General features: G+C 30.7%; 1 protein-coding gene across 11 annotated transcripts in view; it reads left to right on the forward strand.

Annotated features, from left to right (window-relative positions):
• Positions 1-16,453, forward strand: part of LOC142220611 (uncharacterized) — a 798,617-nt gene that overhangs the window by 356,236 nt on the left and 425,928 nt on the right. For 3 of the 11 annotated variants that reach the window (XM_075289830.1, XM_075289829.1, XM_075289832.1), the window contains exon 2: positions 5,129-6,342. The exons of the other annotated variants lie outside the window; for them this stretch is intronic. In XM_075289830.1, coding sequence (XP_075145945.1) covers positions 6,162-6,342 — 181 coding nt within the window. In that variant the 5' untranslated portion in view covers positions 5,129-6,161. The remainder of the gene's footprint in view (positions 1-5,128; positions 6,343-16,453) is intronic. 11 annotated transcript variants of the gene reach the window in all.

Genomic DNA, 16,453 nt, shown 5'->3' on the forward strand with positions numbered 1-16,453 from the left:
TCAAAATTCAGAAGCAAAAAAAAATATATAATTAATGAAATGGGTGTGCTTGCATTAATCCAATCTCAGACAGCGCGGGTCTCAGGGCTGTTTCAACATTAATAAGGCAAGAACGATTTTTTGATTTAATTGCAACAACGCTGATTCGCACAAGTATGTGCTAGGAAATGGCAGTAGCATTTTGATCGCTAAGTTGGAGAGTAATGGAAATTCGCCTTTAAGCTTGATCCAAAAAAAATTTAAGTTTGTTTGAGCAAATTCTAGCTTTAAATTTGTATCGCTCGAAAGTTCCGCGAATTCTTCTTCAGCTTTTAATGGAAGATGTGTGACGTTTATAAAATCAAGGAATAAAATCCGGTTTCTTGCGACCCCTCATAATTTTTTAAAATAAAATCCTGTTTCTTGCGAGCCCTCATGATTTTTTCACAACCCCTAGTTTAAGAAACATTGTGCTACGGGGTATACAGCTAGTGTCGATTGTAAATACATACCGTACTTTTTGATTAAATTTAAATGCATCCACTGCTCTGGTGGTTAACCACTTGTCTTTTTAAATCTTCGCTGGTGGTCATCTGTCTATCCAATTATTCGCTTACTAATAATCCCATGAGGGATGGGTTCAGATTTAGATATAGCTCCCATATATATCGTTCGTCCGATTTACACTCGTATGACTACAGTGGCCAATCTTTTGCTCCGATTTAGTTGAAATTTTGCACAGGGAGTAGAATTAGCATTGTAGCTATGCGTGCCAAATTTGGTTGAAATCGGTTCAGATTTAGATATAGCTCCCATATATATGTTTTTCTGATTTCGACAAAAATGGTCAAAATACCAACATTTTCCTAGTAAAATCGCCACTGCTTAGTCGAAAAGTTGTAAAAATGACTCTAATTTTCCTAAACTTCTAATACATATATATCGAGCGATAAATCATAAATAAACTTTTGCGAAGTTTCTTTAAAATTGCTTCAGATTTAAATGTTTCCCATATTTTTATACCGGGCGCCACACTGTGGAACAGGGTATTATAAGTTAGTGCATATGTTTGTAACACCCAGAAGGAGACGAGATAGACACATGGTGCCTTTGGCAATAATGCTCAGGGTGGGTCGCTGAATCGATATAACCATGTCCGTCTGTCCGTCCGTCCATCCGTCTGTCTGTGAACACATCAAAGTCTAGGTCGCAATTTAAGTCCAATCGCTTTCAAATTTGGCACATGTTCCTAATTTGGGTCGGAATAGAACCCTATTGATTTTGGAAGAAATCGGTTCAGATGTAGATATAGCTCCCATATATATCTTTCGCCCGATATGCACTAATATGGACCCAGCAGCCAGAGTTTTATACCGATTTGCTTGAAATGTTGTACAAACATAACGCTTAGTCGTATAGTTAAGTGTGCAAAATTTGATTGAAATCGGTTCAGATTTAGATATAGCGCCCGATATGGACTAATATGGTCCTAAAAGCCAGAGTTTTGGCCCAATTTGGTTGAAATTTTGCACAGGGAGTAGATTTAGCATTGTAGCTATGCGTGCCAAATTTGGTTGAAATCGATTCAGATTTAGATATAGCTCCTATATATATCTTTCGCCCGATATGGACTAATATGGTTCTAATAGCCAGAGTTTTGGTCCAATTTGGTTGAAATTTTGCACCAGGAGAACAATAAGTACTATAGTCAGGTATGCCAAATTTTATTGAAATCGGTTCAGATTTAGATATAGCTCCCATATATATTTTTCGCCCGATTTTCCGTCATATGACCACAGAGTTCAAAGTTGTTGTCCGATTTACGTGAAATTTTGCACAGGGGTTAGAATTATAATACTAAGTATGCATCTCAAATTTGGTTGAAATCGGTTCAGATTTCTATATAGCTTCCATATATATGCTTTCCCGATTTGGGCAAAAGTGACCAAAATACCCACATTTTCCTTATAAAATCGTCACTGCTGAGTCGAAAACTTGTAAAAGTGACTCAAATTTTCCTTTATTTCTAATACATATCTACACCCTCAAAAAAAATCGCTTCTTTAACATATGTTCCAAACATATTTTGCAGGAAGCACATATATTATTGGATACTGCCGAAACATTAATATGTTTGTTTTATGTGAACATATGATATGTTTGGAAGCATTTTGAGCCCAAAAATATTATATGCTTGGAAGAATTTTTCCCAAAGACGATTGTGCTCATTCCCTAACATTATCGTAATTTTCACTTCCACGAAATTTTTAGTTCTTGGCACCTTTTTCTGTAATACAAATAATGTTGAAGAAATTATTCACTTTTATAATTTTTTTAAATTTTACCTTTCGCCTGCACGGAGAATCGAACCGAGGACCATACTGTTTGTAAACCAACACACTATCCACTGGGCTACGTAGCTGTTATGGTTACCAGCAGATAATTATCGTTATAAGTTACATTTATATAGCATAGTTTGCAGCGCCCACGAGCCCATGCAAACATAACATTATTTAACAGAAACATACATTTGTTTGCCACGTGGAGCAGTGGTTAGCATGTCTGCCTTGCATGCAAAGGGTCGTGGGTTCAATCCCTGGTCCGACCGAACATTTTTTTTTTTTTTTTTTTTTTTTTTTTTTAATTTACACATTTATATTTATACTATATTAAATTTTTATTATGAAACTTCGAAATGTGGGTTATTAAAGATTTATAGTCAGTAACAGTGCTTGATATAAACGAAATTGGCTGATTTTTGGATAAAATATTATTTTTTTATTACAAAAATAACATTTTTGTAACAAAAAACTGTTTTTGGTACAAAACTTTAAAATTTGGAAGGAATTCAAAAACTCTAACAAAAGAAGAACGTGGAGTCGAGTATAAACATACATAAATAATTTTGTAATATAAACATAAATTTATTTAGGCGTGAACAGTTTTTTACTAGCATTTAATACCATCGGTCTAAAATGCCTTTTATTTTTCTTTAATAATTCATTTTAAAGAAAATAAACTTTTTAAATTGTTTTAGCTGCAAAACTCGAACTTAATGCCCGCTTTTATATTTGAAGGTGTCCGTCAACTTCTCGTGGACTACTTATTAATAAAGGGGAACTAAACTTTGTTTTTATACATTTTACTGCGTAATTTTTCACTATTTCCTCCTTATTTCATTTTACTGTCCCAACTCTAAAAAGAGTATAGTGCCCTTTTTGTTATTTTTATGAAGACCACTGATTTCTTTGAACGAACCAAGAAAAAAATTGTGCCCATAATGCCAAAATGATAAACAAAACACATGTCCACACATACATAAAATGCTGCTCTCAAGGCGAAAACGTATGCTGTTTGTTTTTCAAATGTCTATTCTCTTGGTTCGGAATGTCCATTATCTTTATTCAAATTAAATAATATTTAGACTTAAGAAATATCAAATTTTTGGCCTTATCATAAAACAGTTTTCCGAAACAACATGCAAGCGGTTTCACAGAAATTGTTCTCTTTTGATTCTTTGTGTTATGTTGATATCTTTCGTCAACTCTCCCGGTTTCCATCTCTATTTCTTTCTCTATACTCTCTCTCTCTGTCGCTTTGAATAAAATATCACAACATATGTATGTTTAGTCGAAATTTGTAAATTCATATATGTTGGCATTCACACATATGATTTTTATGAAACATTCATGCCCCAAACATAATATATTCTAACATATTAACATAGATGTCCCAAACATTTAGTGTTAGTTTAGGAACATTACATGTTTGCACTTAAATAAATTGTGTTTTAAAATTTTGCCCGAAACACATTTTGTTTATATCGGAACATATGAAAAACATATTTTTCTAAGAGTGTATAGACCGATAAATCATAAATACACTTTTGCGAAGCTGCCTCAAAATTGGTTCAGATTAAAATGATTCCCATATTTTTTACTAACATAGTGTACCATCCCAGGGTATTAGCCCACTTAAATTTTAAGTCTATAGATTATAAATTTTGTGCAGATGGAGTCAGATTTAAATGTATGTATTTAGGACAAAAACCTATACCGAAAATGTGGATTTGCAAAGTGGTGCAGGGTATAATATAGTCGGCCCCGCCCGACATTAGACTTTCCTTACTTGTTTTTTACTAACATTGTGTTCCACGCTAGGGCATTAGCCGACTTAAATTTTGACTCTATAGATTTTGTAGAAGTCTATCAAATTCTGTCCAGATTGAGTGATATTTAAATGTATGTATTTGGCCCCCAACACATTTGACGGATGTGATACGGTATCGAAAATTTAGATCTACAAAGTGATGCAGGGTATAATATAGTCGGCCCCGCCTGACTTTAGACTTTCCTTACAGGTTTTCATTGTATTTTTACTTTTTTAAACAGATTTTCTATTTCCTTCTCCGTCGTCTTATTATCTGAAATTTAAATTTCAAAAGAAACTTTCATGGCAGTGAAAAAGTCAAACGGAACAGATTGAAACTATCACTGGACTCAAACTCTTAATTCTATTTCTAATTTTTTTTGATTTTCTATATTTTCTGTCATATGATTGTCCAAAGTTTTATTTTTTGGATTGTTTATAATCCTCTTTGTGATCGGTCTTATGATATTAAAATAGTGTTAAATTGGCTTTAGTGCCCTAAAAGGTACAAATTTTTTCAGTGCATACAAATAACTTCAATACAAAAAAAGATTTTCGTATAATTTTAATAATTAGTAAGAATTGTTTTCTTTACTTTTAGTTCACTTTTGCTCCTATGGGAAGGACGAAAGGTAGATAAAAAAAAGAACAACAAAGTCAGTAAATTTTCGTTATTTCAATAGCCCATTGATAATCTCAAAAAAATGGAATATAATTTTAAGTTCAATCTTTCCCGCAGTTACCTAATTTTTCCTGTAAAGAAGTTTACTTTTTTTCTATGCAGATTTATATTTATTATTTTTTTTTTTTAGTTTGTTCAAAACTGTTAATCTTCGGCTCTAGCTAATTGTGGTAAATTTCATTAAATTCAATTTGTTCAATATTAAATTAAATTCAATTAAATTAAATACATTAAATTCAATTTTTTATATAACTTCAATATAGAATAATAATAATTGAAGTTAAAAGATATACCTAATAAATTAATTCCTTTTTATAGGTTAATACTTATACAAGAATCCTATAATTGTCAATAAAAAAGTTGAACTAATTGTGAAAAAGTGTAAAATTTACACAAAATTTACAAACAAAATTTAACTCTGAGTTTGTAAATAATTAAAAAAAAATAAATAAATAATAATAATAAATGAAAACCTATGGAGATTTAAGCAGTTACTAAAAAAATTACATAAAACATAAATCAAGCTATATAGAGATTTAAGCAACTATTAAAACAAAAAAAAAAAACAAAAAAAAAACTTTAAAAAAATTGTGCAATTAAACTATACCAAGATTTTAATAAAAACAAAAAGTAATTACTTGATAAAATCTGCTCACTTAATAAACCTCCAACAATCAAGGGAAAAATAAATCAAATTTTTTGTTGTATTTTTTGCTGTTGTACATTTTTTCCCAAACCCTTTCCGTAAACATAAAAAAAAACTGAGTATTTGACTCAAATTTATTGAAATAATCAATGTGCAGATTGTAAATCAAAGTGAACAATAAATCAAGAGAAAATCCATACCAATAACATACATAAAAAAAATTAAAGCAACAAAACAATAAGGGTTTTTTTGGTGACTAAAAAGAAAACAAAAAACTTCAAACAATCGTTATTTTTGAATTGATGGGAATTATACGGAAGAAAGTCATTCAATAATGCTCAATAGCAAAGAATAAAAATAAATATTGCCATATCTCAAAAAAAAAAAACAAAAACAAACAAAACCCCATAAAAATACACTATAACTTTAAAATCCTTGCATATAAAATCGGGCTTATCAACAGCAAGTGCATTGAAACTATCCGTAAAAGTGCTGTATATGTTTTTTTTTCGCTGTAATATTGTTATTTTAAATAACATATCGTGTTAACAGAGAGATAGTACTCGTAGTAACATTTGCCATAGGACTAGCGCACACACACACTCACTCGTACACTCGCTCATCTGGGTGCTATTGTTGTGTGAATAAAAGCAAATTCTGCACTTCATTTGCATTGCACACTGCCCTTGTCAGTGTACTCTCAACATGGGATTAATACGTTATTTTCTCTACTGTCTGTTGGTGATAAATGGTCTGTTGCATACAACACGGCTTAAATCGATGATGTATGTGCATGCATTGCCATCGACAACAACCACAGCTACGAGTAGTAGTAGAAGTAGTAGTACAACCACAGCCGCAACCATCATCTCCAGATTGGCACCAGGTAAGCTGACCTAAAGAATTACAAAAAAAAAAAAAAAAAACAAAACAAAAAAATGCAAGAAAAATATTCTTGGAAAACTTTTATTTTAATTTTAAATGAAAAATTTGATGAGGAGAAAAGCTATTGTAAAGATTGGAAAACAATAACACAATAATTATTTGAGAAAGTCCTTACGACTAGGGTATGATTTTCTGGGACTTTTTCCATTTTCGGAAAAGCTGGGAAATCTGGCCGGGATTTCGTGATTCTACTTAAAGGAAAATTTGATATTGTAGCAATTTTCAATAATTTCAATTAATTAAAAATAGTCTTAGGCTTACGTACTTAAGAGCTATGAGGAAACATCAAGCCAAAATCGGCAAACGTGCCCCAAAAGTTACTCCTTAAAAAACATAAAAATTTGATGTTATTATTTTTCATATAATTTTTGGGGTTCTACTTCATTTGAATTTAACATTTTGGGATAATTTTCGTGCGACCTATTTTCATTCTGACGCCAAAATTCAAACCAAAAATGTGGCGCTATCAATATGGGCCCCTTGAAAGTTAAACCCAAAACCTAAATCAAGTAAGACTCCAAAACTTATATAGAAAACAACAACTTTTTATGTTTTCTTGGGGACAAAATTCATTTTCTTTTTGAGATTCTTTTGCGTTATGGGGATAACCCAAGTGGGGCCTATTTTCGTTTTTTTTTTTTTTGGGGGATTTAATAATGGTAGTAACTACCCTACGGGAAATTAATGCAAATTGCCACCGACGGACCTATCACAGGACTGGTACCGTTGATCCAGTTTGTCGCAGTTTTTAAATATTCATAATTTAATGATTTCCATACTCGCTTGATATAAAAATCTTATTGGATCTAAAATTTTGGTAAAGTGGAATTACCCGAATAACCTATTGTTCAACATATTTCAAAAGTTTTTCATTTCTGGTGCCATTCGGATAACCAATATGAAAGAGATTCCTAAAAGTTTGTCCGAGACTGGTTCAGAAGAAGCTGTGGTTTCAGCAGGACGGTGCCACTTGCCACACAGCTAACGAAACAATGGCTCTTTTGTACAACAAATTCAATGGCCGTATTATCTCACGTAATGGCGATGTCAATTGGTCGCCAAGATCATGTAATTTGACACCGTTGGACTTTTTTCTTTGGGGTTACTTGAAAGAAAAGGTGTACGTCGATAAGCCAGCAACAATTCATGAGCTAAAGGATGAGATAATTCGGCACATTAACTGCATAGAACCTCCATTATGCCTCAGCGTCATCGAAAATTTGGACCATAGGATGAAGGTGTGCCACCGAGGTCGCGGCGCCGATATTTTGTTCCATACATAATTGAGTAATACCAATATATCATAATAAAATAAAATTACAATAATTTTCTAAATAGTTTGTGCTTTATTCAAAATCAACATCGGCCCTTGAAATTTTAACCACCCTTTACTAAAATGTCCCAGGACATGGCCTCAGGAACGAGTCCAAGTTGTGTCCTAAAGTGTAAATTTACTCCGTCCATGACAAACCCATGTTAAAGTGACCGGTCCCTTCCATACGTCTTGACCAGAACTAGGATTGGTCTTTACACACCAGGGATTAGTCCTGTACCGTTCCTGTGGTTAATCCATTTCCCGTAGGATATACACACTTGGTTGTTCCGGATAGTTTTGTATCACAACAGATTTGTTTTTTTTTTTGCGTGACAGGGCCTCTACCTGTCTTTGGGCAGAGCTCAAAGTATCCCACTTTGCCCAAAAGCGTTTCCCGACAGATTTGTACACAGTAAAACATAGTACATTTTTTGCTTAAATTTTCATATTGTTTCCATCAGCTTGGATTCATGTTAATACGTCTTTTAAATCAAAAATGAAAATTAGCCCCAGATTTATTTTTGGATGCCATTTTTAAGCTTCAGTTAATTTTTTTTTGGACTGATATTCATTATGAAGCATCGTCCCTCGTTTGTGGACCTACTTAATTTAACTATTGAGGCAAATTTTTATGAGACCCATTTTCATACCGCCCCAAAAATCAATCCCAAAAAGTGGCTCAATAAATATGGGCCTCATAACAGTTAGCAATTAGGGCCTCATAACAATTAGCCCCAATACATAAATTCAGTAGGACCACAACAAATTATATGGGAAATTCACAAATTCACCACACCAAAATTTTTTTGGAGTAACTTCATATTATTTTTGGGGCGCGGTTTGCATTATGGAAATAAACCCCAATATTTCAAATGAATAAAAATGAAAATGAGCCCCAGATTTATTTTGGATGCGATTTTTAAGCTTCAGCTAATTTTTTTTTTTTTTTTGGGCTGATATTCATTATGAGGGATCGTCCCACATGTGTGGCCTTACTTAATTTAAATATTGAGGCTAATTTTTATTAGGCTCATTTTCATACCGTCCCAAAAATTAAACCTAAAAAGTGGCTCAACAATTATGGGGCTCTTAACAATAAACCCCAATACATAAATTTAGTAGGACCACAAAAAAATTATATGGGAAATAACAACGCCAAAATTTTTGTGGAGTAACTTCATATTATTTTTGGAGGCCGTTTTGCATTATGGAAATAAACCTCAATATTTCAAATGAACCCCAAATTCCATTTTGAGATTGTGCTCCATTTTCAAATGGGGGCTATTTTGGCATCCTGCAATTTGACAGTATTGTCAACTATACAGACATTTTTGTTTCAATTTTCATTATATCAATTCCAATTTTCATGTGGAGTAACTTCATATTATTTTTGGAGGCCGTTTTGCATTATGGAAATAAACCCCAAAATTTCAAATGAACCCCAAATTCCATTTTGAGATTGTTCTTCATTTTCAAGTGGGGGCTATTTTCGCATCCTGCAATTTGACAGTGTTGTCAACTATACAGACATTTTTGTTTCAATTTTCATTATATCAATTCCAATTTTCATGTGGAGTAACTTCATATTATTTTTGGGGCGCGGTTTGCATTATGGAAATAAACCCCAATATTTCAAATGAACCCCAAATTCCATTTTGAGATTGTGCTTCATTTTCAAATGGGGGCAATTTTGGCATCCTGCAATTTGACAGTGTTGTCAACTATACAGACATTTTTGTTTCAATTTTCATTATATCAATTCCAATTTTCATGTGGAGTAACTTCATATTATTTTTGGGGCGCGGTTTGCATTATGAAAATAAACCCCAATATTTCAAATGAACCCCAAATTCCATTTTGAGATTGTGCTTCATTTTCAAATGGGGGCTATTTTCGCATCCTGCAATTTGACAGTATTGTCAACTATACAGACATTTTTGTTCCAATTTTCATTATATCAATTCCAATTTTCATGTGGAGTAACTTCATATTATTTTCGGAGGCCGTTTTGCATTATGGCAATAAACCCCAATATTTCAAATGAACCCCAAATTCGATTTTGAAATTGTGCTTCATTTTCAAGTGTGGGCTATTTTGGCATCCTGCAATTTGACAGTGTTGTCAATAGAGGTGTGCACGTGAGTAATATTTTACTCACGCTCACGCACACTCACGACGGAAAAATCTTACTCACGCACACTCATGAAAAGAAAATTTATACTCTCGCATGAAAATGTCGTGACTCACGAAAAATATCGTGACTCACGGAAAATGTCGTGACTCACGAATAATTTTATAAGTAATTTACCTCATGAAAACATGAGCACGATTAAAATCGAGAGCGCTATTAAACTCTTAATATCCTAGGTGTCAATAAAATTGTAAATGAATTTAACTTTTAAGCGTTTTATATTGGTAAGCGGGATTATTTTCGTGAGCGTAATTGGTTACTCACGCATATTCATGGGGATATTATTTTCGTGACTCAGGCTCACGCACGACACTTTGGTTTGTTAATCATGCATACTCACGCCGTGGCCATCAATGGACTCACGACTCATGTGTGAGTCATGACAAGTTCGTGTCACGTGCACACCTCTAGTTGTGAACTTTTCACACATTTTTGTTCCAATTTTCATTATATCACATCAAATTTGTTTTTGTTTTTCTTACCTGCTCCCGGCTTGTCTATGGACCAAGTCCAAAGAGGGCTAACGCGATTCCCAAGAGATTCGTAATCAGTAAAACATATTTAATTTTTTCTTAAAACTTCATATTTATACCCCGCGCCACACTGTGGAACAGGGTATTATAAGTTAGTGCATATGTTTGCAACACCCAGAAGGAGACGAGATAAACACATGGTGTCTCTGGCAATAATGCTCAGGGTGGGTCCCTGAGTCGATCTAGCCATGTCCGTCTGTCCGTCCGTCTGTCTGTGAACACATTTTTGTGATGGACCGAGTCCAAAGAGGGCTAACGCGATTCGTAATCAGTAATGCTCAGGGTGGGTCCCTGAGTCGATCTAGCCATGTTCGTCCGTCCGTCTGTCTGTGAATACATTTTTGTGATCAAAGTCTAGGTCGCAGTTTAAGTCCAATCGCCTTCAAATTTGGCACAAGTTACCGTTTTGGGTCAGAATAGAACCCTATTGATTTTGGAAGAAATCGGTTCAGATTTAGATATAGACTTATATGGCCCCAGAAGCCAGAGTTTTAGCCCAATTTCTTGTCACAATTCTGACAATTGGGGACGTTGATAATTGCCAAGAAGCTTTAGTTCCTGAGTTAATTGCATCTTATAAGCGTTCTAAAGGCACATTGTGGAATTAATACAAAACCTTCGGAATATGTGCATTTTCCCTAGACCTTAAATATAATTATTTGTGGCCTGTTATTTCATGCACAACGATTAGCTTCATTAAATTTAGCAAAAAAAATCGTTTAGAGCCGATCTTAAATATGGCATGATGGGAGGTTGAAGCCAATACGCATCTATGGACTTTTATCTCAAACTCAGCATCGAACGACATTGTCATAGCCTACTCCTACGATGGCTTTACCCTTCAATAAACTTTCCATAAATCGGACAAATTCCACCTTCTGCTGAGCTCGTTTATGCTCTGAGATAATAATCAATTAAATAATTTATATATCGCTAGTAAGATAGAATTCATTAGTAAAAAGATTAAAAAAAAAAATCTGCTTCAGTATTCCCGCTGTATCATGTATTTGCGGTACATGAAAGTTACTCATAGTAAGACCACGAAGTTCACAATCGTTCACCAGGTTCATGCACAAACATTTTTTAAAGACGCTCACTGTAAAGTCGGAATATTTTTCGAAGACTTTATCTAGGTATTGTGGAAACACTTGTGAAAAAAGTTTTGGCGCTAATTTTGGGAAAATTCTTAGAGTGACCATAGACTAAGTAATTTAGTAGCCATTGTGGCGTATGATCATCAACGTATGGTTATCATACGCCACAAGGGCTGGCGTCATGGGTCACAATTAGAGGTGTGCACGTGACACGAAATTGTCGTGACTCACGAAATTTTTCGTTACTCACGCGTGAGTCACGCTGACGGCAACAGCGTGAGTGTGCGTGAGCGTGATTAACCAACCAAATGCCGCGCGTGAGTCACGAAAATAATATCTTCGTGAGTGTGCGTGAGTAACGAATTTCGGAAAAACACGCTCACGAAAATAATCCCGCTGACGAACATTCAATTGAGTTGAATTCATTTATAATTTTAGTGACATTCTTGGTGGTAAGAGTTTTATAACGCACTCGATTTTAACCATACTCATGTTTTCAGTCAGGTTCTATAGGTAAATTACTCATAAAATTATTAGTGAGTCACGAGTTTTTTCATGAGTCACGACATTTAAAAGATTTCCGTGAGTGAGTACAAATTTTCTTTTCGTGAGCGTGCGTGAGAGTGAGTCCTACCAACAAATATCGTGCGTGAGCGTGAGTACAATATTACACACCCGCACACCTCTAGTCACAATACGTATGATTAATAATAATTGTGCATATTGTAACGTAAGTAATAAGAAAATTATCAAATGATCTAGAAATGGTAGTTTCCTATCTGGAAATTGTAGTTTCCTTTATGGACTGAAAAGGTCTTTTAGACCTTTAGAAATAACATATTTCCTCCACTTTCTTCTCATACTATTAAAAATTTAATGTAAAAATAAAAATTAACACAAAAAAATCCGAAATATAGAAGGCCATATTAATAAGAGTTTCCAACAAATTGACATTGTTGAACCCTTGACTATAACAAAAAAAAAATAAAATTGTATATTTATTGCATCGCTCTTTTGGGATCACAAGAGTCATGGCAACTATACTGCACCAGTTTGCGGTTTCATATAAAATTTAAAGTACACTTTTAGGCTTATAACCAATTTAAGTTGTTACCTCATGCATTAGGTAGACAAAGTGTACTTAGTGTCGTGACCAAGTAAACTCAGTCATAAGGACCTTCATTAATATTTTTTCACAGCCTGTTGGGTTTCTCTTGAATTAATTACATGTGTTGAAAAGCATTTTAGCAGAAATGAATTTAAAAATTATTAATTGTACCTAAATTTTGTAGCATACTTTAGGAAGCTAAGGATTTTTTTATTCAATTTGACTATTTTTATGGTTTACATATTCTTTGGTTAGCCAAAATTCATTGACATTTGTTTGTAAAGTAACTATGATTATAATATTATTATGTATGGGTATATAGAACCCAATAAAAATATTTAAAAAAAAATGAATTTTATTTTAGAAAAATTTCTTTGCTGCTTAATTCTGTAGCATACTTTAGGGAGTTTGGAATATTGTTTTATTAAATTTACCTATTACTAGGATTTATGTATTCATTCTCATCTCAGGTCGAAAACCTATGTTGTTAGCACCTATATTACCTATTTATTTTCATAATTCATTATAATTGTAAATATAGAAATAACTAAATAAATATTCATTCTCAATTCGACATAATTAAAATTTGTGGAGATGTATTTTTAAGCTACGTGAGACTACCATATTGGTATAGTGATAATGGAAACCTAAAATTATATGTATCAAAACTTTTAAAAAGCTCTAATTAAGCAATATATACTTTTAGCAAAATTTCATTGCTACTTAATTTTGTAGCATACTTTAGGGAGTGTGGAATTTTATTTTAATTAAATTTCAATATTTTGCACATATATCTTAAAAACAATTTCGATTTGTGGGACTCATTGTTTTTTGTTATTGGCATAAGTAAATATTTTGTGGTTCTTCACATGACAGTTTAAATTTTATTAAAATAATAATAAATAATAAAAAAAAGAATTTTTTTTATTAAAATATATTGACGTTGTTTACAATATTGTGGCACGCAGACATAGTTATTATTGAATATGTCCCTAGGTGGTAGCTGTAACTGTCACAATAAATTATTGTATTTTTATATCGCTGTAGCTGTTGGCATAAAAATCATTTTAAATTTGTTTAAAATTCATTAAATTTTCTTTAATGTACAAGTGATTATTTTAATTAAAAGTAGAAAAACAATGGGAAAGCGAGCATTTTAAAATAAAATTAAAAAATCAAGCATAAAAAGTTTACCTTATTTGGATTAATGACATTTAATTAGGAGTAATAGAATTTTAATTTTTAATTTTTATCCTCATTTATTTTGGGTAAATATACAAAAAATAATATCTATATATTGCATTTATTATTCATGTGGTATTTATCCCATAATTGATTGTCAAAATTTTATTTCTATAGAAAACTTTGTCAAAATTTTTTTCTATAGAAAATTTTATCAAAATTTTATTTCTATAGAAAATTTTCTCCAAATTTTATTTCTATAGATAATTTTGTCAAAATTTTATTTCTATAGACAATTTTACAATTTTATTTCTATAGAAAATTTTGTAAAAATTTTATTTTTACAGAAGATTTATTTCTATAGAAAATTTTGTCAAAATTTTATTTCTACAGAAAATTTTGTCAAAATTTTATTTCTATAGAAAATTTTGTCAAAATTTTATTTATATAGAAAATTTTGTCAAAATTTTATTTATATAGAAAATTTTGTCAAAATTTTATTTCTATAGAAAATCTTGTCAAAATTTTATTTATATAGAAAATTTTGTCAAAATTTTATTTCTATAGAAAATTTTGTCAATATTGTACTTCTATAGAAAATTTTGTAAAAATTTTATTTCTATAGAATATTTTGTCACAATTTTATTTATTTAGAAAATGTTGTCAAATGTTTATTTCTGTAAAAATCGTTGTCAAAATTTTATTTCTAGAGGAAATTTGTGAAGTACCGTATGATTATTATTAATTATTAATTCACTAACATGATGATCCATATTGTTCAATTAATAATAATAATCATACGCTCCCTTATTTCGATATATCCATTTTGATTGATGTTATTTAATTAGTGATAAAAGAATTTTAATTATCTGAATTTTTATTCTATATATTCTGGTTTAAGATACCTTCGAAAAATATTTTATATATATTGCCTTCATTATTTATTTAATATTTATCTCGCAATTAATATTACTCATACGATCTATTGGCCTCACGATTTCTGTTTTTCAGAAGATTTTGTCAAATTTTTATTTCTATAGAAAATTTTGTCAAATTTTATTTCTTTAGAAAATATTGTCAAAAGTTTATTTATTTAGAAAGTATTGTCAAATGTTTTTTTCTGTAAAAAGCGTTGTCAAAATTTTATTTCTAGAGGAAATTTGTGAAATACCGTCTGATTATTATTAATTATTAATTCACCAATATGATGATTCATATTGTTCAATTAATAAATAATAATAATACGCTCCCTTATTTCGATATGTCCATTTTGATTAATGTTATTTAATTAATTCTGAAAGAATTTTAATTATCTGAATTTTTATTCTATGTATTCTGGTTGAAGATACTTTCGAAAAAATATTTATATATATTGCTTTCATTATTTATTTAATATTTATCTCACAATTAATATTACTCATACGATCTAATGGCTACAAGATAATTTCTAATTAAACGTTTTCTTCCACCTTAACCTTAATTGGTATTTATTTCTATAGAAAATTTTGTCAAAATGTTATTTCTATAGAAAATTTTGTCAAAATTTTAATTCTATAGATAATTTTGTCAATATTTAATTTCTATAGAAAATTTTGTCAAAATTTTATTTCTATAGGAAATTTTGTTAACATTTTATTTCTATAGAAAATTTTGTCAAAATTTTATTCTATTGACAATTTTACCAAATTTTATTTGTATAGAAGATTTTGTCAAAATTTTATTTCTATAGAAAATTTTGCCAAAATTTTATTTCTATAGAAAATGTTGTCCAAATTTTATTTCTAAAGACAATTTTACAATTTTATTTCTATGGACAATTGTATCAAAATTTTATTGTTGTTCAAATTTTATTTGTATAGAAAATTTTGTCAAAATTTTATTCTATAGACAATTTTATCAAAATTTTATTTTTATTGAAAATTTTGTAAAAATTTTATTTCTATAGAAAATTTTGTAAAAATTTTATTTCTATAGAAAATTTTGTCAAAATTTTATTTCTAGAGAAATTTGTGTCAAAATTTTATGTCTATAGAAAATTTTGTCAAAATTTTATTTCTATAGAAAACTTTTTTTTCAAAATTTTATTTCTATAGAAAATTTTGTAAAAAATTTATTTCTATAGAAAATTTTGTCAAAATTGTATTTCTACAGAAAATATTGTCAAAATTTTATTTCTATAGAAAATTTTGTCAAAATTTTATTTATATAGAAAATTTTGTCAAATGTTTATTTCTGTAAAAAACCTTGTCAAAATTTTATTTCTAGAGGAAATTTGTGATTATTATTAATTACTAATTCACCAATATGATGATCCATATTGTTGAATTAATAATTAATAATAACCATACGCTCCCTTATTTCGATATGTCCTTTTTGATTAATGTTATTTAATTAGTGATAAAAGAATTTTAATTATCTGAATTTTTATTCTACATATTCTGGTTTAATATACCTTCGAAAAAAGATATCCATATTTATTGCCGTTATTATTTATTTAATATTTATCCCACAATTAATATTATTCATACGCCCTAATGATCGCAAAATATTTCCTAATTAAAAGTTTCCGTCCACCTTAGCCTTAATAGGTATTTTTTTTTGCAAATGTCCATACAAGTTTTTAGATTAA

This window comes from Haematobia irritans, chromosome 1 (genome assembly GCF_050003625.1).
Source record: "Haematobia irritans isolate KBUSLIRL chromosome 1, ASM5000362v1, whole genome shotgun sequence".
Lineage (NCBI taxonomy): Eukaryota > Metazoa > Arthropoda > Insecta > Diptera > Muscidae > Haematobia > Haematobia irritans.